This window comes from Trichomycterus rosablanca, chromosome 7 (assembly GCF_030014385.1).
Source record: "Trichomycterus rosablanca isolate fTriRos1 chromosome 7, fTriRos1.hap1, whole genome shotgun sequence".
NCBI lineage: Eukaryota > Metazoa > Chordata > Actinopteri > Siluriformes > Trichomycteridae > Trichomycterus > Trichomycterus rosablanca.
In genome coordinates this window covers 25,296,410-25,324,211 of record NC_085994.1, presented here as the reverse complement: position 1 = coordinate 25,324,211, position 27,802 = coordinate 25,296,410, and the positions used below count along the sequence as shown (strand labels likewise).

At 41.7% G+C, this 27,802-nt stretch overlaps 1 protein-coding gene, 1 long non-coding RNA gene and 5 other non-coding genes across 7 annotated transcripts; 4 read left to right on the top strand and 3 right to left on the bottom strand.

Annotated features, from left to right (window-relative positions):
• Window positions 1-822: 822 nt before the first annotated feature.
• LOC134318029 (uncharacterized) lies at window positions 823-13,730 on the top strand. The gene is made up of 7 exons (XM_062998765.1): window positions 823-1,119; window positions 10,998-11,050; window positions 11,192-11,234; window positions 11,325-11,395; window positions 11,616-11,708; window positions 11,884-12,197; window positions 13,645-13,730. Exons 1-7 carry the CDS (start codon window positions 823-825, stop codon window positions 13,647-13,649), a joined length of 876 nt encoding a protein of 291 aa, XP_062854835.1. The 3' UTR covers window positions 13,650-13,730.
• On the top strand, window positions 9,035-9,106 carry trnaa-ugc (transfer RNA alanine (anticodon UGC)). The gene has a single exon. It is a non-coding gene; the product is annotated as a tRNA-Ala (tRNA).
• A 1,106-nt stretch (window positions 13,731-14,836) lies between the features above and the next one.
• On the bottom strand, window positions 14,837-16,179 carry LOC134317820 (uncharacterized). The gene is made up of 3 exons (XR_010013276.1): window positions 15,704-16,179; window positions 15,269-15,487; window positions 14,837-15,167 (listed from the first exon to the last, which is right to left on the bottom strand). It is a non-coding gene; the product is annotated as an uncharacterized LOC134317820 (long non-coding RNA).
• A 2,689-nt stretch (window positions 16,180-18,868) lies between these two features.
• trnaa-ugc (transfer RNA alanine (anticodon UGC)) lies at window positions 18,869-18,941 on the bottom strand. The gene has a single exon. It is a non-coding gene; the product is annotated as a tRNA-Ala (tRNA).
• Window positions 18,942-19,681: 740 nt separating this feature from the next.
• On the bottom strand, window positions 19,682-19,753 carry trnaa-ugc (transfer RNA alanine (anticodon UGC)). Its single transcript has one exon. It is a non-coding gene; the product is annotated as a tRNA-Ala (tRNA).
• A 1,270-nt stretch (window positions 19,754-21,023) lies between these two features.
• On the top strand, window positions 21,024-21,096 carry trnaa-ugc (transfer RNA alanine (anticodon UGC)). Its single transcript has one exon. It is a non-coding gene; the product is annotated as a tRNA-Ala (tRNA).
• A 95-nt stretch (window positions 21,097-21,191) lies between these two features.
• Window positions 21,192-21,263, top strand: trnaa-ugc (transfer RNA alanine (anticodon UGC)). Its single transcript has one exon. It is a non-coding gene; the product is annotated as a tRNA-Ala (tRNA).
• Window positions 21,264-27,802: the final 6,539 nt, after the last annotated feature.

Here is a 27,802-nt window from a genome sequence, read left to right as displayed (position 1 = left end):
GGAAATGTTAACTCTCTACCTAACAAGACAGACGAGTTGGCAGCCCTGACAATAAACGAGAGGACTTTTAGAGAGTTTCGTTTAATGTGCTTTACAGAGACATGGCTAAACAGCGACATTCCAGACGCTAATGTGGATATATACCGGGATTCACTACAGTGAAAGCGGACAGGGACGCAGAGCACAGCGGCAAACGTAAAGGCGGAGGACTTGCACTCTTCATCAACATCAGATGGTGCAACCCAGGACATGTAACTATTAAAGAGATTATCTGCAGACGGGACATTGAACTGTTAGCGGTGAGTCTCCGACCGTATTACATGCCTAGAGAGTTCTCGCACGCCATTATTGTTTGTGTTTACGTTCCTCCGCGAGCGCACGCTGAGACTGCGTGTGACGTCATCCACCTCACTAAAGCGAGGTTACAAACACAACACCCGGACGCATCTGTGATGATTTCTGGTGATTTCAATCATGCCACATTAGACTCTACTCTCCCGATTTTTCAACAGTTTGTAAATTGCCATACCAGGAAAGACAAGACAATAGACTTACTGTATGCAAATGTCAAGGATGCGTACAGTGCCACCCCCTGCCACCACTGGGGAAATCGGACCATAATCTTATTTTCCTTCAGCCTCAATACAAACCATGCATAAAAACTCAACCAATTACCACACGGACCTTCAGAAAGTGGTCAAATGAGGCTGAAGAGGCGCTCAGGGACTGTTTCGAGTCCACAGATTGGAACGTGCTGCTGGAAACACGTGGTGAGGATATTGATGGGGCCACACACTGCATAACTGACTATCTGAATTTCTTATGGACATTGCTGTTCCCTGCAAAACTGTGCGCTGTTTCCCCAATAACAAGCCCTGGATTACCAGAGACATCAAGGAGCTCCTCAATAAGAAAAAAAGGGCGTTCCGAGATGGCGATCGGGAAGAGCTAAAGCGGGTACAGGGAGAACTCAAGGTCCGCCTGAAGGAAGCAAAAGAATCATACAGAAGGAAGATAGAACAGAAACTGCAGGAGAACAACATGAGGGAGGTCTGGAACGGCATGAAAACCATCACTGGCTGCAAAAAGAAAGGAAGAAACTCAGCAGAGGGGGATGTGGTTAGAGCGAACCAGTTCAACCACTTCTTTAATAGGTTTGATAGCCCTGCTGCAGTTAACACCTCCAAACCCCCACCACCAGCTAGTAGTAGTAACGACTGCACAGTTACCACCTTGGATTCCCCATCATGCTCCACACCAGCCGCTGATTTGGCACACCCCCCAACCATAACTACAGGTCAAGTTAGAGGTCAACTGAGGAGGCTTCGTCCCAGCAAGGCGGCGGGCCCAGACAGGGTGTGCCCAAAAATGCTGAAAGCATGTGCTGTTGAACTGGGGGAGCCACTCCAACTGACATCGCACATCATGAAGACGTTTGAGCGACTGCTACTCCACCACCTCAGACCGCAGGTCCATCACCAGACGGCTCTGTCCTTTCTTGTAAATAGTGGCTGTGTTATCTTTCCAGTCCAGTTTATCATTAAGTTGTAGTCCCAGGTATTTGTAGGTCCTGATCACCTCAACGTCAGCCCCCTCAATTGAGATAGGTCGTAGATGGGGCTTGTGCCTCCGGAAGTCCACCACCATCTCTTTGGTTTTTGAGGTGTTCAGCTGTAGATGGTTTGTGCACCATGACACAAAGTTATCCACCAGGCACCTGTACTCCTCCTCCTGCCCCCCCCCCCCCCCCCCCCGCCACAATACACCCCACAACTGCAGTGTCATCTGAGAACTTCTGCATGTGGCATGACTCAGAGTTGTACTTAAAGTCGGAGGTGTACAGGGTAAACAAGACAGGGGAAAGTACAGTCCCTTGTGGTGCACCAGTGCTACTGACTACTACAGTGTATCACAAAAGTGAGTACACCCCTCACATTTCTGCAGATATTTAAGTATATCTTTTCATGGGACAACACTGACAAAATGACACTTTGACACAATGAAAAGTAGTCTGTGTGCAGCTTATATAACAGTGTAAATTTATTCTTCCCTCAAAATAACTCAATATACAGCCATTAATGTCTAAACCACCGGCAACAAAAGTGAGTACACCCCTTAGTGAAAGTTCCTGAAGTGTCAATATTTTGTGTGGCCACCATTATTTCCCAGAACTGCCTTAACTCTCCTGGGCATGGAGTTTACCAGAGCTTCACAGGTTGCCACTGGAATGCTTTTCCACTCCTCCATGACGACATCACGGAGCTGGCGGATATTCGAGACTTTGTGCTCCTCCACCTTCCGCTTGAGGATGCCCCAAAGATGTTCTATTGGGTTTAGGTCTGGAGACATGCTTGGCCAGTCCATCACCTTTACCCTCAGCCTCTTCAATAAAGCAGTGGTCGTTTTAGAGGTGTGTTTGGGGTCATTATCATGCTGGAACACTGCCCTGCGACCCAGTTTCCGGAGGGAGGGGATCATGCTCTGCTTCAGTATTTCACAGAACATATTGGAGTTCATGTGTCCCTCAATGAAATGTAACTCCCCAACACCTGCTGCACTCATGCAGCCCCAGACCATGGCATTCCCACCACCATGCTTGACTGTAGGCATGACACACTTGTCTTTGTACTCCTCACCTGATTGCCACCACACATGCTTGAGACCATCTGAACCAAACAAATTAATCTTGGTCTCATCAGACCATAGGACATGGTTCCAGTAATCCATGTCCTTTGTTGACATGTCTTCAGCAAACTGTTTGCGGGCTTTCTTGTGTAGAGACTTCAGAAGAGGCTTCCTTCTGGGGTGACAGCCATGCAGACCAATTTGATGTAGTGTGCGGCGTATGGTCTGAGCACTGACAGGCTGACCCCCCACCTTTTCAATCTCTGCAGCAATGCTGACAGCACTCCTGCACCTATCTTTCAAAGACAGCAGTTGGATGTGACGCTGAGCACGTGCACTCAGCTTCTTTGGACGACCAACGTGAGGTCTGTTCTGAGTGGACCCTGCTCTTTTAAAATGCTGGATGATCTTGGCCACTGTGCTGCAGCTCAGTTTCAGGGTGTTGGCAATCTTCTTGTAGCCTTGGCCATCTTCATGTAGCGCAACAATTCGTCTTTTAAGATCCTCAGAGAGTTCTTTGCCATGAGGTGCCATGTTGGAACTTTCAGTGACCAGTATGAGAGAGTGTGAGAGCTGTACTACTAAATTGAACACACCTGCTCCCTATGCACACCTGAGACCTAGTAACACTAACAAATCACATGACATTTTGGAGGGAAAATGACAAGCAGTGCTCAATTTGGACATTTAGGGGTGTAGTCTCTTAGGGGTGTACTCACTTTTGTTGCCGGTGGTTTAGACATTAATGGCTGTATATTGAGTTATTTTGAGGGAAGAATAAATTTACACTGTTATATAAGCTGCACACAGACTACTTTTCATTGTGTCAAAGTGTCATTTTGTCAGTGTTGTCCCATGAAAAGATATACTTAAATATCTGCAGAAATGTGAGGGGTGTACTCACTTTTGTGATACACTGTAGTAGTCAGTAGCACTGGTGCACCACAAGGGACTGTACTTTCCCCTGTCTTGTTTACCCTGTACACCTCCGACTTTAAGTACAACTCTGAGTCATGCCACATGCAGAAGTTCTCAGATGACACTGCAGTTGTGGGGTGTATTGTGGCGGGGGGGGGGGGGGGGGGGGCAGGAGGAGGAGTACAGGTGCCTGGTGGATAACTTTGTGTCATGGTGCACAAACCATCTACAGCTGAACACCTCAAAAACCAAAGAGATGGTGGTGGACTTCCGGAGGCACAAGCCCCATCTACGACCTATCTCAATTGAGGGGGCTGACGTTGAGGTGATCAGGACCTACAAATACCTGGGACTACAACTTAATGATAAACTGGACTGGAAAGATAACACAGCCACTATTTACAAGAAAGGACAGAGCCGTCTCTACTTTTTGAGGAGGCTTGGGTCCTTCAAAATCTGTAAAAAACTACTGCTGATGTTCTATCAGTCTGTCGTCTCCAGTGTTCTTTTCTATGCTGTGGTGTGTTGGGGAGGCAGCATGAAGAAAAGCGATGCCACACGACTGGACAGGCTGGTAAGGAAAGCTGGCTCTGTGATTGGCACAAAGCTTGACACCTTAATGCAGGTGGCTGAGGAAAGAACTCTCAAAAAACTCTTATCAATCATGGACAATACACAGCACCCTCTGAACAGCACCATCACCAGACAGAGGAGTGTATTCAGTGATAGACTGCTGTCTCTGTCCTGCTCTACAGACAGGCTGAGAAAGTCTTTTGTACCCCAGGCAGTTAGACTTTTTAACACCACACAACGACGGGGTCGTTAAACCGAATCAACAACTCAACATACAGTTGTATTTCCACTTCCAAGACTTCATATTCCTTCTCGATACTTACATTCTTGTTTTTCATACCTGTATGTACAGTATATATCGGTTATAATTTTATAATTTTGCTGTTATTATTATCTGTATATTACCACCACTATACTCATCCATACAGTGTATCACAAAAGTGAGTACACCCCTCACATTTCTGCAAATATTTTATTATATCTTTTCATGGGACAACACTATAGAAATAAAACTTGGATATAAGTTAGAGTAATCAGTGTACAACTTGTATAGCAGTGTAGATTTACTGTCTTCTGAAAATAACTCAACACACAGCCATTAATGTCTAAATGGCTGGCAACATAAGTGAGTACACCCCACAGTGAACATGTCCAAATTGTGCCCAAAGTGTCAATATTTTGTGTGACCACCATTATTATCCAGCACTGCCTTAACCCTCCTGGGCATGGAATTCACCAGAGCTGCACAGGTTGCTACTGGAATCCTCTTCCACTCCTCCATGATGACATCACGGAGCTGGTGGATGTTAGACACCTTGAACTCCTCCACCTTCCACTTGAGGATGCGCCACAGGTGCTCAATTGGGTTTAGTCCATCACCTTTACCTTCAGCTTCCTCAGCAAGGCACTTGTCATCTTGGAGGTTGTGTTTGGGGTCGTTATCCTGTTGGAAAACTGCCATGAGGCCCAGTTTTCGAAGGGAGGGGATCATGCTCTGTTTCAGAATGTCACAGTACATGTTGGAATTCATGTTTCCCTCAATGAACTGCAGCTCCCCAGTGCCAGCAACACTCATGCAGCCCAAGACCATGATGCTACCACCACCATGCTTGACTGTAGGCAAGATACAGTCGTCTTGGTACTTCTCACCAGGGTGCCGCCACACATGCTGGACACCATCTGAGCCAAACAAGTTTATCTTGGTCTCGTCAGACCACAGGGCATTCCAGTAATCCATGTTCTTGGACTGCTTGTCTTCAGCAAACTGTTTGCGGGCTTTCTTGTGCGTCAGCTTCCTTCTGGGATGACGACCATGCAGACCGAGTTGATGCAGTGTGCGGCGTATGGTCTGAGCACTGACAGGCTGACCTCCCACGTCTTCAACCTCTGCAGCAAAGCTGGCAGCACTCATGTGTCTATTTTTTAAAGCCAACCTCCGGATATGACGCCGAACACGTGGACTCAACTTCTTTGGTCGACCCTGGCGAAGCCTGTTCCGAGTGGAACCTGTCCTGGAAAACCGCTGTATGACCTTGGCCACCATGCTGTAGCTCAGTTTCAGGGTGTTAGCAATCTTCTTATAGCCCAGGCCATCTTTGTGGAGAGCAACAATTCTATTTCTCACATCCTCAGAGAGTTCTTTGCCATGAGGTGTCATGTTGAATATCCAGTGGCCAGTATGAGAGAATTGTACCCAAAACACCAAATTTAACAGCCCTGCTCCCCATTTACACCTGGGACCTTGACACATGACACCAGGGAGGGACAACGACACATTTGGGCACAATTTGGACATGTTCACTGTGGGGTGTACTCACTTATGTTGCCAGCTATTTAGACAGTAATGGCTGTGTGTTGAGTTATTTTCAGAAGACAGTAAATCTACACTGCTATACAAGATGTACACTGACTACTCTAAGTTATATCCAAGTTTCATGTCTATAGTGTTGTCCCATGAAAAGATATAATGAAATATTTGCAGAAATGTGAGGGGTGTACTCACTTTTGTGATACACTGTATATATATACACACACACACCCACACCTAAACATACTTCAAATATAGAACAAAATGACTATATGTAACCTATACATATAAAATATTTTAAATGTCTGCTAAGTTTATTAGAACTATAAGCATGTATGAAATGTCAGATGTACACGTTAACAACACCTATAGAACATTACACACATTAAATGACTTGAAGACTGTCTTTTAAGAAATCCAAAGACTTTGTCTCTAACAGATTATGCACACATTTATAAACCCGTACTTACCTTCACTGCGGTTCAATCAAGAGAACACTTAAAACATGTGGCTGTCCTAAACAGGCCTTTGTCAGAGCAGCAAAGAGACAGAAAAAAAGTAGCAAAAGGAGATACAGTAATGAACAAACTACGGTTAGAAACGCTGTGAATACAATAATAATGAACGTCACGTGACACGGCAGTTTGATGTATTTAAAGCCTTTTGGTCACGCTCACGTACGTTTCCCTCGGGTCAATTCTTAACTCCGCTGTAGCTAGCCAAGTAAGCTAACGTTCACTAGCTTCTAAAATCGTGTTTCACGGCTCAGCTCAGCTCCCTTTTGTTATGTTGGCCACATGCTGCCCTGTTAACATTCAAATAACTCGACATCTTAGCTTAGTTAGTCAGTAGGCAGGCAGGCAGCGAGCTACAATTTCCATTCATTTTCGCACTGATATTTGATCTATGGTTAATGTTAGCGGCCTCACTGTCTCCCGGGGACTTGTATGCACGACAGGCAACGTGAATGAAACTAAACACGGGTGAGTAATATTTTAAACATCTACTTTATGAGCATTTAATAGTGATGGGTCGTACTGTGCCGAGGCTTCGGAGCGTGTGTCGAGAAATCTAGGAAGTCTTTCGTGAAGCGCGTATCGAGGCTTGCTTCTTTAAGAACAAGTGACGTCACGGATGACGTGTGAAGCCTCGCCGGTTCAGGAAGTGGTTCGAGTACTGGCGCGATTTATGTGAAAGGGTTTTTTCAAAAGCTGGAGAGGTCCTATCAAAAAAAAAGAAACCGCCTGAGTCCAAGCACAGTGGAAAAAATACTGTTTCTAAATAAAAATGAATAAAGTCCATCTCACCAGTATTCACAAACACAATCCTAACTAAACACAACTAAAATTTAAACATGAATAGACCTATATTACTTTTTCCCACTTAACAAAAATCATATATGAAATCATGAATGAATGGATGGATGGATGAATTAACCACACAAAATCATATTAAGATGTTTTTATTTCTATTCTTGGCAGTGATTATTCCCATGTTAACACTTGCATGGGAGGCAGGGGTCATCACATCAGTTGAAATGACAATAATAGTTTTGACCAGCAGGGGGGTTTGTGTGCAAATGAAGCCTCGAGAAATGAACCTTTTCTCGAACCAATTTGATGGAAAGCGTCAAGGCTTCACGAGGCTTCATCAGCCCATCACTAGCATTTAAAGTAATAAAATGAACTAGAAACACTCACCTCAAATACGCAGCCGCGGCAAATCTCCCAATTGGCATTTCACCGCTATTTCCAGGGTTGCCAGATTGGTACAATGTGATACCTTGTTTCAAAATCCCCCAAAATGCATTAAAAAACCGCCCAGACATCCTCATGAAAAACAGTCGATGTTCAGCAGTTACTGCTGATATGTCACAAACCAGTGATTATAAATTATGAGTGGCATACTCTAAAACCTGGCAATGGCCCTGCCACTTTCAAATAAAATCTGGCAACACTGGCCGTTACAAACTTGAATGTACATTCCTCAGGGAATTTAGAAACAACTCTTATCTTCTCCAAACGTAACACCATGGTGCATTTCAAAGCCAGCAACACCTTTAGACACACCAATTGGTCAGCCACCCATAAAGCATGTCCCTCCTAGTCAATTTAACCCCAATTCACACCTGGCAGGGTGGGGCAACGACCCTCAAATGAGTCCAAAAGAAGAATATTTAACCCTCTATGGCATGAATTTTCTTTTTTGTTGGAAACATAAACATAAATATTTAAATCAATTTTTTGGAAGCTTTGACATCCCTGATACCATTTCATTTAAAAGATTTGAGAAGCACAAGTCGGGGATGTAGCTCAGTGTGTGCTTCGCATATGTGTCTTTAATGTGTTTAATGTGTTTTGGAGCCAACCGGTTCAGAGAGCCAGTTCTTAACCGCTACCACAGAAGACTATGCAAGTGTGCTGTTAAATCTGCAATCCCTCGCTTGTCAGAGGCTAGAGATTCCTGCTCCTGGTTCTGCTTCTCTTTTTGCAAAGACTCTTGTAGCCATTGGAGGTTTACCCTGGGAAGTGCCTGTCTGGGATGTATCTCCATGGTAGAGCATGTGCTTTGTATGTATGAGGTCCTGGCTTCAAACCCCAGCATCTCCATTCAAAGGCTTTTAATTAGGGACCATGTCTTTCCTGCCGGTCTTATTCTCTACAATAGCACTATCGAGCCACAGCAATCCCACCATGTCCCTAAAGTGGTAGAGTGCTTGCTTTGCATGTGTGAGGTCCAGGGTTCAATCCCCTGTGTCTCCAGCAGCTTTTTGTTTCACTCTGCTAGAAAGAGCGTCCAGTGGGCATCTAATGCCGATGGCTTTAAGTAACGGTCAGTATCAAGCTGGCATTCTGCTTGTTACTCTTAAACTTTAAGAATGTGGTCGAGCTCACCCTCCAGGTGTTATTTTTGCACAAGAAAAATTTTTCAACTTTCTGCTGGCTACCTAGAGATGCGCGATGGCCAAGTGGTAAAGTGTCGGTCTCGTGAACCGAAAATCAAGGGTTCAATCCCCGTTTGTGCCTTTAACATGCATGCTCTCTTTTGCCTGCAGTTCTTATGCACTACAATAGCGCTATCGAGCCACAGCAATCTTGCCATGTCACAAAAGGGGATGTAGCTCAGTGGTAGAGTGCATGCTTTGCATGTATGAGGTCCAAGGTTCAATTCCCTGCATCTCCAACTTGTTGTTTCATTCACTTGAAACACGCTTCAAGTTTGCTTCCACACCTGATAGCTTTAAGAATTAGCATTTTCAAGCACACATTCCAGTGCTTACTCGTGCACAGGGAAATTTTTCAGTGTGTGACCTTTCTTTGCTGTGCTGCCATGGCCATGGGCTAAGGTGTTGCTCTCGTAAACCAAAGCTCACAGCTCATTCCCAGAGTGTGTCTTATTCATGCTTTGTTTTTAAAGTCACAGAAAAAACGCTCCTTGAAACATACACTTGGCCGTTAAAGACCCAATCAGTGTTTTCTTTTGTTAACTTCACCGGACTGAAAAAATCAAATTAAATATTGTATTTGTGATTATCTTTTATTTATGTAAATAATGAATGCCCTTTTAGTTTTGAGATAGGTACAAACTATGGTAAACAATTTTAAATTGAGCCCAATTTGGCTGAAAAACCCCGAATTTGGCAACCAGGCATATAACGCCAGTGACGTCATCAAGGCGTGGTGTATATGTCAAACAGATATTCTGTCACACAATGTGTTTTATCAGGTTGGCTTTTTCTGTCTGTTATCTACGGTGGCCGAGAAGTGCAAAACAAATTAACATTTTAGAAAACACAATTACAAAGGTAAAAACAAAATTACCAGTGCCGAAACAAATTTACAAAAGTTGAAACACTTTTACCAGTGCCGAAACAAATTTACAAGAGCTGAAAAACTTTTACCAATGCCGAAACAAATTTACAAACGGCAGCTCTGACGGAAAAGGTAGGAACAATATACAGGAAGTGCTTGTTGTTTACCTGCTGTCAATCAAACTGTTTGGCGGGGATAAAGTGAACAGAGTTGTGTCGGCAGTTGTGACGGTGAATGATCAGCGATGTTTTGTCCATTTTGTGGCAATCATTTTAGCCAATTAGTCCGCTTTTGTTTTTCTTGCGGTAAATCGTTAGAATTTTTAGAAGAGCAGTCAAAAGAAGAACGGGCTACTTCTAAAACATCTGGAAATGTTAAAGAAAGTAAGTGTAATGTAAACGCTAGCTAGCGTTAGGTATCTTTGGCAGAGATTTTTTTTATTATTAAAGTATAATGCACCCAGTTAATTATTTGATTACCACCGGGAAAGGGCTGCTAACTCTCTTCTGATGTGTGGGGTGTTGGGGTGTTTAACTTTTGCGAGAGAGTTGGCAACCCTGCCACAACGTATGCTGGGACTGCTAACTTTAATGTCATATTGTGTGGATGATCAGTTTTATCTATTCCAGCTAAACAACCTTGCCAGTCGTACAAACAGTTTATGGATTGCAAAAACAACAAATCAAAAGAAAGACAGTCCTTTAGCTGTGGGCCAAAGAGACGACTTAAACATGAAAGACGACAAGTTCAGGTAAGGTTCCACAATATATGTTTTGTTATATATAAACGACTATTGTCAGCAAGAAAATAGGTTTACAGTTAGTTCATGTTTTAATCAGTAGACCAGTTTGGTGTGCTATGCAACAATCATATAAATTAGGATTTACAGTAATCGTATTCTTTGTCTTAAATTTTTCTAGATAAACATAGGATTGATGGTGCCACATGGGTGTGATTTGAAACCTGCAAGAGGCAAAACACTTCCATTATTTACAGACCCAGAAATAACAGCCCCTGATTTACTGAAACTTGCTGTCCATAAAATGAGAGTCTTTAACAAGGACATGGATGAAGGACCATACGTCCTTTTGTTTCCAGATTGCTCTGAAGTGGTCCATGTGCCTGGAACAGAAAGGCCATTCATGTTGGCTGACTATAGAAAAGAAATAGGAAAGACATATTGCAGAATCAGTTTTTTCCTATGCCAAGACAAACATTTTAGAGGAGGTTTTTTAGAGAAAATTGTATGTTTTTACCCTCAGGTTTTTAAACCCCAGAACCAAAGTACTCCCAAAAACAAACCCGAAGATGAAGTGTAAGTACTAACATGTAATTTTTTTTTTTTGACTAAATTAAGTATGAAATAGTACAAGAATAATGTGAAACATAACAAAACTATCCAGATTATTATGGCTTTCCCTGTTGCACTAAGTAAGCAATTTTAACATGTTTTTAGAGATGCAATGGGACATTCTTCCTCTACAATATCTGCTGGACAGGTATTGAAGCAGATGTTACCTCCATTTTTTTGCTTTCAGTTTTGTTGTGTTAGACATTTAGGTTCTTTCATGTCCTTCCCTATTTTTTAGATTCTAATATCAGATTCTGAGGATAATCTGGATCCACCTGGATCCAATCAGGCCAAGTCTCTTTGCTACAGGTAAGCAAAAAAAAGACTTGCTTAATAGAAACTTTGATTATATAAATTTAGACTAGATAGAAAAGAAACTGATAAATTGTTTCTAAAAACATCTGTAGAATGGTTATCCTACAGAAAGCCCTTCAGGGATCTACATAAGTTGTAAATCACTTAAAAAGCATGTTTTAGTGTAAAATGGATATAGTACCTTTTTAACACAGGAATGATAATTTCCCTACAGTAAATACACAGACCTTTATGCACCATGTGTTGAGGATGAGGAGGATGAAGAGCCTGTTCCTGTTAATGTTCAGAATATACCAGACTTGACCATGTAAGCTGGCAGTTATTGATGGTGGCAATTTAGTTTTTCTCTTTACATTTACTGATAAAAGATTAAATTACTTATATAATAATATGTGAAATCAGCCTTTTACTGCACATCAGCTTTGTCAAACAGTGTGTACTGTCTGGAATTTCCTATGTAAGTCACTCTTGTGTAATTATAGGGAGGAGGTAAACATTACACTACCTGAAATCATCACAAATCTGTCACATCCTATTGATCATGGAAGAGTCAGCCGGTTCAACATCTCAAGGTCAAATGTTTGGGATGGAGCAATCCGAGGTTTCAAGCGTGCAACCTATTCAGAAACCTGTGACATGCTGGTCAGATTTACTGATGATGCTGGTGTTTTTGAAGATGGAATTGATGCAGGTGGTCCTAGACGAGAGTTTCTAACTCTATTAATGAAACATCTAAAAGATCGGCCAATTTTTGATGGACCAGCAGGACAACGTTTCTTGGTCTACAATGCAAACGGTATTTATAGTGTTAGACTTGTGACTTCCACTTATGGTACATCATTTATATGATTTGTTAATTGAACTGTTCCATAGATATCAAGCAACAATTTGCTGAGTTTCAGCTTATCTGAATATAGAAATAAGAATAATTTTCATTCACAGCTGTCAGGGAGGATGAGTACTACTTGGCAGGGAAGATGATTGCATTGTCAGTTGTGCATGGAGGTCCAGGTCCCCATTTCCTGTCAGAAGATCTTGTACATTACCTAGCAGGCCAGCCTTCATTCAAAGCAACAGTTGATTTAATAATTGAAGAAGAAATAGGGAAAGCTTTGCGAGAGGTAAGAAAAGTGTAAGGCTATTGTAGGGCAGGGTTTATCGATTTGTTTCTTAAAAGTTTACTTCCATGCTCACATACACAGAGGAATGGCTACATTTATTATTCTGTGATAGTACAGGAAGTAGGATTAAGCTATGTATGTAATGTAATGAGAAGGTGAGCATATACAGTATATACATTTATTGACTGAGCTTATACACCGATCAGCCATAACATTAAAACCACCTCCTTGTTTATATACTCTTTGATTATTTGTCAGCTCCACTTACCATATAGGATCATTTTGTAGTTGTTTAAAAACTGACTATAGTCCATCTGTTGTCCAATCTGCATACTTTGTTAGCCCCCTTTTACTGTGTTTTTCAATGGTCAGGACTCTACAGAGCAGGTATTATTTAGGTGTTGGATGATTCTCAGCACTGCAGTGACACTGAAATGGTGGTGGTGTGTTAGTGTGTGTTGTGCTGGTATGAGTGGATCAGACACAGCAGCGCTGCTGGAGTTTTTGAATACTGTGTCCACTCACTGTCCACTCTATTAGACGTTCCTACCTAGTTGGTCCACCTTGTAGATCTAAAGTCAGAGATAGCTCATCTGCTGCCTATTGTGTTGGTCATCTTCTAGACCTTCATCAGTGGTCACAGGATGCTGCCCATGGAGTGCTGTTGGCTGGATATTTTTTGTTTGTGGACTATTCTCAGTCCAGCAGTGACACTAAAGCGTTTAAAATCTCCAGCAGCGCTGCTAACTGCATAACACCAGTTACAAAGGTGTTAAGGTATGCCAAGAAACATATTGCCTACACACATTTTAAAAAAATGTTCCTCAAGGGTTTTTAATGAATGCAGTGGTTATGTTTATAATGCTGCATGTGCATGTAGTAAGTAGTTTTTCATATTATTGAAGTGTTGTATATGCATGCAAATAATTCAGTATTGAACTCATGCCTTTATGTAGAGCCATTGTCTTTACCAAAAAACCTTTTGTGATATACAGCCTGAAACCAAAGAACTCCTAAGTGCACCTACATGGTTTGTTGAGCTGATGAAATAAGACAATGATACAAGAATATTGTTTTAATGAAATGGTTGATTACTTGTTGTGCCCCATTTTTGTTTTTTAGATTGAGAATGCTGCTTCTGTGGAGGCTCTGCAAGACTGTACTCTGAGGCATAGCACAATGTTACAGACAGCTGGCTGTCTGAGACATGTGGCAGCTCTTGAAGAAAAGAAAACAGTTGTGTCAGACTATCTCCGATGGTATATTATTGACCGCAACATGTGTGTAATCGACAGGTAACAGCATATCTTAGTCTTACAATTTTTGGTTGGTTACCTTCCATTTAAAAAAACAAATATAGTGCCAGTCTGCAATTCAGCTGTTAAATGGCACTGTAAGTACTGATGTCAGTTAAGTATAGCATCAATAATGTACTAGATATAACACTTTTTTTTAAAAATTCTGGTGATTGTTTTAATGGATATTCATTTTAAATAATGTTTATCATATTGTTTATACACATACTGTATGTAATTGGCACTATACAGCAGTGTAACTGTGTTGTACTCTTTAGATTTAAGGAAGGTCTTTCAGCCCTTCAGTTTTTAACTGCACTGCAGCAGTACCCTACATTGCTGGCCCCTGTCCTGTGCTACTCAGAAAAGAAACTTACTGCTCTTGAACTTGAGAGACTTTTCAAACCTGACCTCAGTCCATCAGGAAGCAACAGAAGGCTCAGAGAAGGACAAACCCTGGGTTACTGGGCAGACTATCTCCTTGATTGTGAAGGTGTGCAAAAGATTGCATAATAAATTTTAATTTTTACTACTTGGATGTGCATGATAATTATATTCCTTTACAGAAGGCCAGGCTGCTCTGTGTGTGGAAGATGTTTTAATGTTTGCAACTGGACTAACTTCACTTCCCCCCTCTGGATTGGAACCACTGCCAAAGATCGAGTTTCTGGATGATTCACCATTCCCAATGGCAAATACATGTTCAAACACATTAAAATTACCACTCCTAGATTCTTACAATGTGTTTAAATCACGTATGGATTTTGGAATTCAGAATTCCCCAGGATTTGGCTGTTTTTAAAATGTGTGATCAGTTTGTAGATATGAGCTGGGGAAAAGCATGTTTTGGTTAGGTCTAAATGCACGTGTAAACATGTTCTTGTTCATGTTAGGTTACATTTGGACAGATTTATTAAAGTCCTGATATCTCAAAGAGGTAATAGGAAAAGAAATACAGATAAAGAGTTAATGTTTATTTTCCATTTTGAGAGTTTAATAAATATTTTGTACTATGCATTGCTGTTACTCAATTTATTTCAAACTTTTTCAACATTTTCTTACTGTGATAATTGAGGTCAGATGTCATGGACAGCAAAAGTTAATTTAAAAATTTACTCAGTTCATTTATGTAATTAAAACAATCATAGCTGAGCAATTTCTTTTAGCCATAAGTATAGTTCTGATGCGGACTCCCAGTTACTTGGCTTCTGTAGTTAACTGCACTCCACAACAAAATCCAAGTACTCCTGGATGTTTTGGTCACCACATGAATTGACTGACTGTCTTGATTCAGGGAAAACATCCAGTTCTGTTTCTTCAATTCTAAATCCACAGTCTCTGGAGCCAAACCTAGAATGAGGAATGGATCTTATTAGTAGAGTTTATTTACATATGAGCTACAAATAAAACAATAACAGATACAGGGAAATAGCAGTCCATCACCAATCAACCTGTGTGGTAAATAGTACAGTTCATTGGGCACTCCTCCAGGACATGATGCGGTTCTAGAAGTGCGAATCCTGTGACTGTTCCACAGTGTCACACATTCATCCAGGTCCTTCTGTATGACATCACTGAAGCAAAATCTCAGCAAGCATTGGTGTTCATGACTTCCATTGAAGTATCCTGCATCTCGGAGGTCTGCAAATAACTCCATCCAGAACTGAGACCTATAGAAATTAACATTAACGGTCTACAGTGAGGTTAAATATACTGTACAACAAATGTATTAACCGGTGTGTTTTCACGCACTTAACTATTGAATTTAGGTTCTTTATAGTGAGGTTCATGTCAGTTAATCTAGAAGATTATAACTGATACAACAAAGCGGCAAAAACCTATAGTCTTAACAGTAGTTATGAAAACGGAAACTCATAGGTACATACCTTCCCTTTCTGAATATGGACCACCATGACTCGATGCGTTGATTATTGGATTATTGCAGCCATAATGCCGTTCTCCGTGCCGCAATCGGTCCTCAATTTCATGGGGACAGCACCAAGGTTTCGCACAGAAGTGATGAAATTGTGAGCAATAACTGAGGGGTTGTTATTTGTTGGTCCACATACAAGCCACAGTACTTTCCGCGAAAATCCGTCTATACATCCCGAAAGGGCCAAACCAAATGGCTTGAGTTTGTCGTAACCGTCAGCGTGCCACATGTAATTCGGCCCCATTGAGTGGTAGGTTCTTCTAATAAACCTTCTGCGTGCTCTCATCTCACATCCTCGAGGATTAAGCTCCTGTAGTAACACCATAACATCATCCCTCTTTACTCGTAGATTGTACTTTTGCGTGAGTACTTGCCACATTGTTCGATAGCCAAAGAGCTGTCCAGGTCCACGAAGCTCCAACCCTATAGCATTCCTGACAGTGTGTGTAGAAGAATAGCCCTTTCTACGGTACAGTCCAGCCTGTTTAAGTTTAGTTTTAAGAGATCGCAAACTAATGTTAACATTATGTAAGGAGGACATCATGTCAACGATAACATCGTAGGAGTGGCCTTTATTGAAATACCCTATACACAAATTTGTTACGTCTTCTTTTGACTGCTCTTCTAAAAATTCTAACGATTTACCGCAAGAAAAACAAAAGCGGACTAATTGGCTAAAATGATTGCCACAAAATGGACAAAACATCGCTGATCATTCACCGTCACAACTGCCGACTCTGTTCACTTTATCCCCGCCAAACAGTTTGATTGACAGCAGGTAAACAACAAGCACTTCCTGTATATTGTTCCTACCTTTTCCGTCAGAGCTGCCGTTTGTAAATTTGTTTCGGCATTGGTAAAAGTTTTTCAGCTCTTGTAAATTTGTTTCGGCACTGGTAAAAGTGTTTCAACTTTTGTAAATTTGTTTCGGCACTGGTAATTTTGTTTTTACCTTTGTAATTGTGTACCTTTGTAATTGTGTTTTTGTTTTTTTTTCTATGGTGTTGTCTGCTGGGGCAGCAGCATGACAGCAGCAGACAGGAAGAAACTGGATAAACTGATTAGAAAGGCGAGTTCTGTCCTGGGCTGCACCCTGGACTCGGTGGAAGCAGTGGGGGAGAGAAGGATGATGACCAAGCTGTCATCCTTAATGGAAAACACTGATCACCCACTGCATGAAACTGTGACTGCACTGGGCAGCTCCTTTAGCAACAGGCTTCTTCACCCGCGTTGCTCAAAGGAGAGACATCGCAGCTCCTTTCTTCCTTCTGCTGTCAGGCTATACAACCAGCACCGTCCCAAACGTAGACAATTACCATCACAATAATTCACTTGGTTTTTAGTACTTCTCTGTGCAATTACTTTTAAATTATGTGCAATACTTGCTGTACCTGCTGTACTTTGTGCAATATTTTTTAATAACTGTGCATTTGGTTAACTTCATCTATAAATACTGTTTATATTTTTGTAATTTTTACTTTTGTAATTTTTTGTAACTTTGCACTTTACTGCTGTACTTTGTGCAATATTTCTAATAACTGCAATATTTGGTTTAACTGTTTATATTTTTGTAATTTTTATATATTCTTACTATTTAGTATATGTGTACATACATGTAAACATTTTGTAATTTTCTATTTTTTGTATTCTTGAAAGCTGCTGTAACACTACAAATTTCCCCCTGTGGGATAATAAAAGGCTATCTTATCTTATCTTATCTTATCTTTTCTAAAATGTATTTTTTTTTACCTTTGTAATTTTGTTTTTACTGTTGTAATTTTGTTTTCTAAAATGTTAATTTGTTTTGCACTTCTCGGCCACCATAGTTATCAATTACCTTGTCTGATTTTAGTGCTATGTGGATGTTGTCTTCTTTAGCTATAAATCACACCCATTTAACCCAGTAGATATATCACATGAAATTAAACCTATGAGCTTTAGCTTACAAGCTTGACATCTTATCATTTGGTCATCACTCCACAGTAAAGAAATGTCAAACATTGAAAAACATTCCTTGTCAACCTTGAGTAGAAGTAACAACTGAAATTTCAGCTTGATAATGACCATTTTGAAAGAGTAGGCTGTAGAAGTGCACTTGTCACACACTGAAAAATGTCCCTGTTCACAAGTAAGCACTGGAATGTGTCCTTGAAAGTGCTAATTCTTAAAGCTATTAGGTGTGGAAGCAAACTTGAAGCTTGTTTCAAGTGAGCGAAACAACAAGTTGGAGATGCAGGGGATTGAACCCTGGACCTCATACATGCAAAGGACACGCTCTACTACTGAGCTACATCCCTGACTTGCACTTAACAAAGTAAACCTCCAGCGGGTATGAGAGTCTTTGCAAAAAGAAAAGGAGAACCGTGAGCAGGAATCTCTAGCCTCTGACAAGCGAGGGATTGCAGAATTAACAGCAAGCTTGCATAGTCTTCTGTGGTAGCGGTTCTCTGAACCGGAAACTGGCTCTCTGAACCGGTTGGCTCCAAAAGACATTAAACACTCGGTTAACAAGCTCCATCATGTCATGTCATCAAGTCAATAGAAAGGCCCATCCAAAATTTATCTAACTCCTGTACCTTTGCTCAGTCAGCTGGGTGAAGTTTAAAACTGGCTTGTGATTGAATCTGACTAACTACCTTGATAATTTCAAGGGATTGTGAAACTCTGGAGCTCATACAGGCACGGCATGCAGTACCTCTAAGCTGCCATCCCTATGTAGAGGAAAAGTGCTGGTGTGGAAGCACAGCATTAATGTGGTAAATAAGACCTGCAAGGGAAAAACGGAAATTAGATGTGTTTCTTAAATTAGCCTGAAGGGAATGTGAACTAGAGCATTTAGGTCATGTTTTAAAATGAGGCACGAACAGGGATCTTACCCATGATCTTCAGTTTATGAGTCTGACACCTTATCACTTAGCCATTGTGCCACTTGAGCTCGCTAGCAGAAAGTTACAAAAACTTTCTTGTGCAAAAGTAACAACTGGAGGGTGAGCTTGACCACAACTTAAAGCCCAAGAGTAACAAGCAGAATGCCAGCTTGATACTGACGGTTCTTAAAGCCATCGGCTTTAGAAGCACACTCGACGCTTTTTTCTAGCAGAATAAAACAACAAGCTACTAGAGATGCAGGGGATTAAACCCTGGGCCTCATACATGCAAAGCATGCGCTCTACCACTGAGCTACATCCTCCAGAAATGGCACAAATGCCACTGGTACAGGACTTGTTGCAAAAACAAAAAGAGACCCATGACCAGGTATCTCTAGCGGGCAGGGGATTGCAAATTTAAAGGCACACTTGCAGAGTAATCTGTGGTAGCTGTTAACAATTGGCTCTTCAAGCCAGTTAACTCCAAAACACATTAAACACTCAGTTAACAAGCTGCACCGTGTCAATAAAGCAAATGGAAAGGCTGACCAAAAATGACCAAACCCCTGGCCCTTTTTCCCAATTAGTTAGGTAAAGATTAAAATTGATTTGTGAATGGGTCTGGAGCAACTACCCGGATATTTGAACGGTTTAATCTAAGCTACAATCCCTGTGTAGCAGTAAGATGCTGCTGTGGAATTACAGCTTTGATGTGTTAGATAAGTTATCTTGTGCTGTCCTATAGCCGTTGATCTTTCAGTCAGGTGAAATTTACAAAAGAAAACACTTGTGATTGGGTCTTTAACGGCCAAGTGTACGTTTTGTCTGTGACTTTAAAAACAAAGCAAAATGAGACACACTCTGGGAATGAGCCGTGAGCTTTGGTTTACAAGAGCGACACCTTAGCCCATGGCTGTGGCAGCACAGCAAAGAAAGGTCACACACTGAAAAATGTCCCTGTGCACGAGTAAGCACTGGAAGGTGTGCTTGAAAGTGCTAATTCTTAAAGCTATCAGGTGTGGAAGCAAACTTGAAGCTTGTTTCAAGTGAGTGAAACAACAAGTTGGAGACACAGGGGATTGAACCCTGGACTTCACACATGCAAAGCATGCACTCTACCACTGAGCTACATCCCCTTTTGTGACATGTCAAAATTTCTGTGGCTCGATAGCGCTATTGTAGTGAATAAGACCGGCAGGCAAGACATGGTCCCTAATTAAAAGCCTTTGGATGGAGATGCTAGGGGCTTGAAACCAGGACCTCATACATGCAAAGCACACGCTCTACCACTGAGCTACATCACCGACTAGTGGTACGAGAGTCTTTGCAAAAAGAGAAATATACAAAAAATATACAAACAAACTACTATTGTATTATTTACAAGCAATATACAGATATGTAAGTTAGCAGCATGTTATATATTTACAAAAACAGTAAAGTGCACAGCATGTAGAATGAGTACTACAAAGTGTTGTTAATTGGCAGCAGATGAATATTGTCATGCTCAAGTCTGTATTGTCAGTCATTTATTTATTTAGGAGGGAGATGGCCTGTGGGAAAAAACTGCTCTTGAATCTGGAAGTTTTTGTGTGCATTGACCTGTAGCACCTGCCGGAGGGGAGGGGTTGAATGAAGCCAGGGTGTGAGGAGTCAGTAATAATTTTCTCTGCCCGTTTCTTGGTCCTTGAAGAGTACAAGTCCAGGAGGGAGGGCAGAGGAGCACCAATGACTTTCTCTGCTGACTTTATGAGTTGCTGCAGTCTGTTCCTGTGTTGTACTGTAGCTGCTCCAAACCAGACTGTGATGGAAGTGCACAGAACTGATTCTTTTGCAGCAGTGTAGAACTGTCTTTGTAGCTCCTGTGGCAGACCCAGCTTTCGCATTTTCAAGAGTTTAACATATAGGTTTCACTGGAGATGCAGTCATTAGTGTAGAGTGAAAAGAGCAGTGGCGAGATAACACTTCCCTGAGGAGTACAAAAACTGACTGTCCGAATGTGAGAAGTGACTTCTCCTAGCTTCACCTGCTGTGTTCTGCCCGTCAAGAAGCTGGTAATCCACTGACACATGGCAGGGGGCACAGTGAGCTGAGAGAGTTTGTAGGAGAGAATTCCAGGGATGACAGTGTTGAAAGCCGAGCTAAAGTCCACGAACAGGATCCTTACATAAGTCCCAGGGCAGTCGAGGTGTTGCAGGACGTAGTGCAGGCCCATGTTGACTGCATCATCCACTAACCGGTTAGCCCTATATGCAAACTTCAGTGGGTCCAGTAGGTTTCCAGTGATTTCCTTCAGATGGGCTAGCACCAATCGTTCAAGAGACTTCATGACTACTGATGTCAAAGCTACCGGGCTGTAGTCATTCAGTCCAGTTTTGGAGGCAGTTTTAGCGGCTGTTTTGGTCTTTGGGATGATGTAGCTCAGTGGTAGAGCGTGTGCTTTGCATGTATGAGGTCCTGGGTTCAAGCCCCAGCATCTCCATTCAAAGGCTTTTAATTAGGGACCATCTTTTGCCAACCGGTCTTATTCACTACAATAGCGCTATCAAGCCACAGCAATCATGCCACGTCTCAAAAGGGGATGTAGCTCAGTGGTAGAGTGCATGCTTTGCATGTATGAGGTCCAGGGTTCAATTCCCTGCATCTCCAGCTTGTTGTTTCACTCACTTGAAACAAGCTTCAAGTTTGCTTCCACACCTGATAGCTTTAAGAATTAGCACTTTCAAGGACACATTCCAGTGCTTACTCGAGCACAGGGACTTTTTTTTAGTGTGTGACCTTTCTTTGCTGAGCTGCCATGGCCATTGTCTAAGGCGTCGCTCTCGTAAACCAAAGCTCACGGCTCATTCCCAGAGTGTGTCTTATTCATGCTTTGTTTTTAAAGTCACAGACAAAACGCTCCTTGAAACATACACTTGGCCCTAAAGACCCAATCACAAGTGTTTTTTTTTTTTGTAAACTTCAACTGACTGAAAGAGCAACGGCTATAGGACAGCACAAGAGAATTTACCTAACACATTAAAGCTGTAATTCCACAGCAGCATCTTACTGCTACACAGGGATTGTAGCTTAGATTAAACCGTTCAAATATCCGGTTAGTTGTTCCAGACCCATTCACAAATCAGTTTTAATCTTTACCTAACTAATTGGGCAAAAGGGCCAGGGGTTTGGTCATTTTTGGCCAGCCTTTCCATTCGCTTTCTTGACACGGTGCAGCTTGTTAACTGAGTGTTTAATGTGTTTTGGAGCCAACTGGCTTGCAGAGCCAATTCTTAACAGCTACCACAGATTACTCTGCAAGTGTGCCTTTAAATTTGCAATCCCCTGCCCGCTAGAGGCTAGAGATACCTGGTCAATATTAACATTGTAAGTCCTCTTCTATTGGCTATTATTCTGATTTGGTTCCTGCTTTTTGCAACTTTTACAAGGACTGATCTCTAGGCTAATAAAACAGATTATTGACCCTTCCAGTTTGGTGCTGCCACATCACTCTGACCATGATGGATGGGACACCCTTTTGTAAATATTAAATTTAATGCTTATCCCAGAGATATAAGAGAGAGCCTGATATTGTTATACTCCACTTTTTATTCATTATTCATTTCTTCTTGACAGTTAGATATATAATTTCACTTAAATTACTGTTGCTAACTGTTTATATGTGTATGTCTGTAAATTTTAGTGTTTTGTGTTTTATGCCCTATTTTTATCCTCCTGTTCACACAAAGATCAATACTCCAGGGCCACAGACCCTGTATTATCTCTGTTGAACCGAAATATGTGGGCAGGCCAAAAATGACACACACTTCCTTGTTTGTTTCTTATGTCAAACAGATATTCTGTCACACATTGTGTTTTGTCAGGTTGGCTTTTTCTGTCTGTTATCAATTACGTTGTCTGATTTTTAGTGCTATGTGGATGTTATCTTCTTTAGCTATAAATCACACCCATTTAACCTAGTAAATATATCACATGGAATTAAACCTATGAGCTTTAGCTTACAAGCTTGACATCTTATCATTTGGTCATCACTCCACAGTAAAGAAATGTCATTTGTCACATTGAAAAAAATTCCTTGTCAACCTTGAGTAGAAGTAACAACTGAAATTTCAGCTTGATAATTACCATTTTGAAAGAGTAGGCTGTAGAAGTGCACTTGTCACACACTCAAAAATGTGTCCTTGAAAGTGCTAATTCTTAAAGCTATCAGGTGTGGAAGCAAACTTGAAGCTTGTTTCAAGTGAGTGAAACAACAAGCTGGATTGAACCCTGGACCACATACATACAAAGCATGCTTGGCTCGATAGCACTATTGTAGTGAATAAGACCGGCAGGCAAGACATGGTCCCTAATTAAAAGCCTTTGAATGGAGATGCTGGGGCTTGAACCCAGTTCCTCATAAATGCAAAGCACATGTTCTACAACTGAGCTACATCTCTGACTCGCGTTTCACAGGGTAAACCTCCAACGGGTATGAGAGTCTTTGCAAAAAGAGAAGGAGAACCGTGAGCAGGAATCTCTTGCCTCTGACAAGCAAGGGATTGCAGAATTAACAGCAAGCTTTTATAGTCTTCTGTGGTAGTGGTTAAGAACTGGCTCTCTGAACCGGTTGGCTGCAAAACACATTAAACACTCGGTTAACAAGCTCCATCATGTCATGCAAGCAAATAGAAAGGCCCATCCAAAATTCATCAAACTCTTGTACCTTTGCTCAGTCAGCTGGGTGAAGTTTAAAACAGGCTTGTGATTGAGTCTAAGTACATGTATATTTTAAGGGATTGTGAAACTCTGGAGCTCATACAGGCCATCCCTATGTAGATGAAAAGTGCTGGTGTGGAAGCACAGCATTAATGTGGTAAATAAGACCTGCAAGGGAAAAAGGGAAATGAATTGTGTTTCTCAAATTAGCCTAGAGGGAATGTGAACTAGAGCATATTGGTCATCTTTTAAAAACAGAGCATGGGGACTTCCGGTTAAGCAGGAGAATGGAGTAGATGTGCTTATGACCCGCTTACTTTAAGAGATCGCTTGTCATCAAATTATGGCTTCCAAATCGACAAAATGCGGTAAAAAAAGAGCAGAGTGCAAAAACTGATCCAGTCACGGAGCCTGGTGACGAGATTAACATGGCGACTCTTACAAATCTTCTCAACGAACATCACAAAACCCTCTCAGATGAGTTTAAAGCTGGGATATCCTCGGTGGAAGCCAAATTCGACCATATGCAGTCCATGGTTACTGAACATGGTTGATGAATGTATACGCGCTCTTGAAGTCACATGCGGTAAACTTACAGACGCTAACATCAGACTGACAGCCAAGGTTACCGATCTTGAGTCGCGAAGCCGACTGAATAATATAAGAATTCTCGGCTTACCAGAGTCAATTGAAGGTCCTCGCCCCACTACCTTTTTTCCGGAGCTGTTGGTGGAGGTTCTCGGTGGCGATGTTCTCCCTTCTCCACCGGAGGTTGACCGGGCTCACAGAACTTTAGCTGCCAAGCCGAAGCCAGGCGAGAGACCAAGAGCAGTTATTGTTCGGCTTCATTATTTTCAACAAAATCACTCTTCCCCACTTGGTAAATGGCTAGCAGCAAGATAGGCAGTGACAAAACGGTGCGTTTTGTCTCATGGAACACAAAGGGGATGAACAATCCTGTCAAAATTAATAAAACAACACATTTGCGAGATCTCCAGGGGGATGTTTTCTTTTTACAGGAAACCCACCTTCGTAATTCAGAAGTAACCCGCATTAAAAGGGCCTGGATGGGCCACTTTTTCCATTCCAGGGGAGCTGTAATTATTATCCGTAAAGGTATTCTGTTTGAGCTGTCAAAATTAGTAGTAGATCCTAACGGTCGATACGTAATAGTCACAGGAGTATTACAGGGTACACCAGTAACATTAGCTTTAATATATGCCCCTACATGGGACAATGCCTCATTCTTCAAAACGTTTTTTTTCCAACCTCGCAAACATAGATAGTCATTGATTTTAATTTGGTTTTAGATACAAACTTGGATAGGTCGACACCGACGCATGCCACCCCTTCGAAATCAACCAAAGTTGTATTGAAATACACAGCCAAGCTAGGTTTATCAGACCCTTGGCGATCTCATAATCCACACAGCAAAACTTTTTCTTTTTTTTCACATGCTCACCACACCTTTTCAAGGATAGACTTTTTTTTTTTGGATAACAGTCTCATGCAGCAGGTGAAGTCATGTGAATATCACACTATTGTTATCTCTGACCATGCCCCATTCTTAGTCGATGTTAGCTTAACTCTTGACAACTCACCCTTAAGACTTTGGAGATTTAATTCCCAGGCCATTTCAGACAATAAATTCAAAGAGCTCTTGAAAACACAGATAAGTTCTTATTTTGAAATTAACAATACCCCTGAGGTAGGTAGCAGCACTCTGTGGGAGGCCTTCAAAGCATTTATTCGCAGACAAATTATTTCATATTCCTCCCACACCAGGAAGACAGAGAAAGCCAGATTAAAGGAGATAACAGACGAACTGCGCCAACTCGATATAACATATGCCTCTACCCCTTCTCCCATATTGTATAAAAAACGTCTTCAATTACACTCAGAATACGAGCTACTGACAACTCGCGCGACAGAGACTTTATTAAAAAGAACTAAACAGTTATATTATGAACAAGGAGATAAGGCAGGGAAGCTATTGGCACAACAGGCTCGAACATTAAGTGTCTGTAGACTGATCCCCAAGATCCAATCTCAAGCTTGTGATACAGTCTGCCCCCCTACTCCTCAAGCACTCCTTAACTATTTTGACTCTTTGACCTGTTTTTTTGACCTGAGATTCAAGAGGCAATAAAGTCATTAAATAATGGTAAATCCCCCAGACCAGATGGATTCACGGTGGAATTTTATAAAGCCTTTTCAGATCTGCTAGCTCCATATTTGATGTGGGTAAACAATGACTCCTTTACGACTGGTGCACTTCCTCCCACACTGTCCACAGCCTCTATCTCTCTTCTACTAAAGAAAGACAAAGACCCTTCCCTCTGTGGCAGTTATAGACCAATTTCCCTTCTAAATATAGATGTCAAGGTCCTGGCCAAATTCTTGGCTCTGCGCCTTCAACCACTTATGCCAACAATAATTGACCCAGACCAAGTAGGTTTTATGCAGGGAAGGCACTCCTTCTTTAACACCAGGAGACTCCTTAATATATTATATTCCCCTCCGTCGGCCATTCCGGAAATAGTGGTGTCCTTGGATGCAGAGAAGGCCTTTGACAGGGTGGAAAGAGACTACTTGTTTTATACCTTACAGAAATTCAGCTTTGATCCTAATTTTATACGCTGGGTTCAACTCCTATACATATCCCCAACAGCTTCCTTATATATAAACGGCACTTATTCATCCTCATTTGTACTTGAACGAGGTACCCGTCAGGTACCCTCTCTCACCACTACTTTTCAATATGGCTATTGAGCCTCTAGCTATACTACTTCGCAATCTCCAGCAGTTTGAGGGCATTACTTACTTACTTACTCCTCTTTGTCCCCTGTGGGACATAAGGCTTCAATGAGCTCTCTCCATCGCATGTGGTCCTTGGCAGCATGTTGTGCTTCACCCCACGACAGGTTCATCTTTTGAAGCTCCTGTACCACAGTTCTACGCCAGGTGTTTTTTGGTCTTCCAGGTTTTCTTTTTCCAGGTGGTGTCCATCTTAAGGCAACTCTTGTGATGTGGTTTTGCTCCATCCTTAACACATGTCCAAGCCATCTTCAGCGTCTTAATGTAATGTCCTTGGTGATGCTTTGACTGCTGGTTTTCTTATATACAGTGGGGGAAATAAGTATTTGATACCCTGCTGATTTTGTAAGTTTACCCCCTTACAAAGACTTGAACAGTCTATAATTTTTATGGAAGGTTTATTTTAACAAAGAGAGACAGAATATCAACAAAAAAATCCAGAAAAAAACATTAAATAAAAGTTATTAATTAATTTGTATTTAATTAAGGGAAATAAGTATTTGATCCCCTACCAACCAGCAAGAATTCTGACCCCCACAGACCGGTTATGTGCCCATGAGGCACACAAATTAGTCCTGTCCCTGTATAAAAGACTCCTGTCACAGAATCAGTTTCTTCCGTTCAAATCTCTCGACCACCATGGCCAAGACCAAAGAGCTATCAAAGGACGTCAGGGACAAGATTGTAGACCTGCACAAGGCTGGAATGGGCTACAAGACCATCAGCAAGAAGCTTGGTGAGAAAGAGACCACTGTTGGTGCGATAATTTGAAAATGGAAGAAATACAAGATCTCAGTCAATCACCCTCACTCTGGAGCTCCATGCAAGATCTCACCTGGTGGGGTAAGAATGATTCTGAGAAAGGTGAGGTCAGTCCAGAATTACACGGGAGGAGCTTGTCAATGCTTTTTCAATGAGTTGTTGGGACTTGAGACTCAATAGCTAAATAGCTTTTAGATGTTTCCTCTCCACAATTTTCTGCCAGGTGTTAGCGGATATCCATTCTTTGGCCCCTCTCTGTTTATAGCCCAGGACTTTTTGTGCTGTTTCAGAATATATATTTTTGATGGTATTCCATTTGTGGTTAACAGTGGGCACTTCTGTTGCAGAGGTAGCATCTAATGTGCTAAAGCGGTTCCTCAGTTCCAACACAAATTCCTTGTTTTTCTTTGGATAGTGGAGCTTTGCAATGTCTAGCATCTTCTGCCGCTGGCCTTGTGGCACCAACCTCTTCAGCTTGAGCTTGATGGTGGCAACGAGAAGATAGTGGTCACTGTAGGCATCTGCACCTCGATATGCTCTCACGTCCTGTAATGACCTGCGCCACTTTCCATTAATTATGATGTGGTCAATTCGGTTGATGGTTACTTCCATGTGAGCTTGTGGGTGTTCTTGTGTGGAAATATTGTTCCACCAATGACAAGGCTGTTGTTCAAGCAGAAATCAACAAGGCGTTCGCCATTGTTGTTTCTTGTGCCATCCCCATATATGCCCATTGCCCTCTCATAGTTGGAATTGTCGGTTCCCACTTTGGAATTCATGTTGCCAGTTATCAGGAGCATGTCGTGTTGGGGTACCTTAGAGACTGCCATTTGGAGCTGTTCATACCAATCCTCTTTGTCCTTCTCTCCAGCCTCATTTGTTGGTGCGTAGCACTGCAAGATGGTGAGTTT

Bases quoted from the DNA above. Each gene is read 5' to 3' on its own strand.
- LOC134318029 (XM_062998765.1), top strand. From the start codon at position 823: ATGGACATTGCTGTTCCCTGCAAAACTGTGCGCTGTTTCCCCAATAAC. The intron at 1,120-10,997 runs GTTAGAGCGAAC...TTTTACCCTCAG, and splicing joins ACTCAGCAGAGGGGGATGTG to GTTTTTAAACCCCAGAACCA. The intron at 11,396-11,615 runs GTAAGCAAAAAA...ATTTCCCTACAG, and splicing joins GCCAAGTCTCTTTGCTACAG to TAAATACACAGACCTTTATG.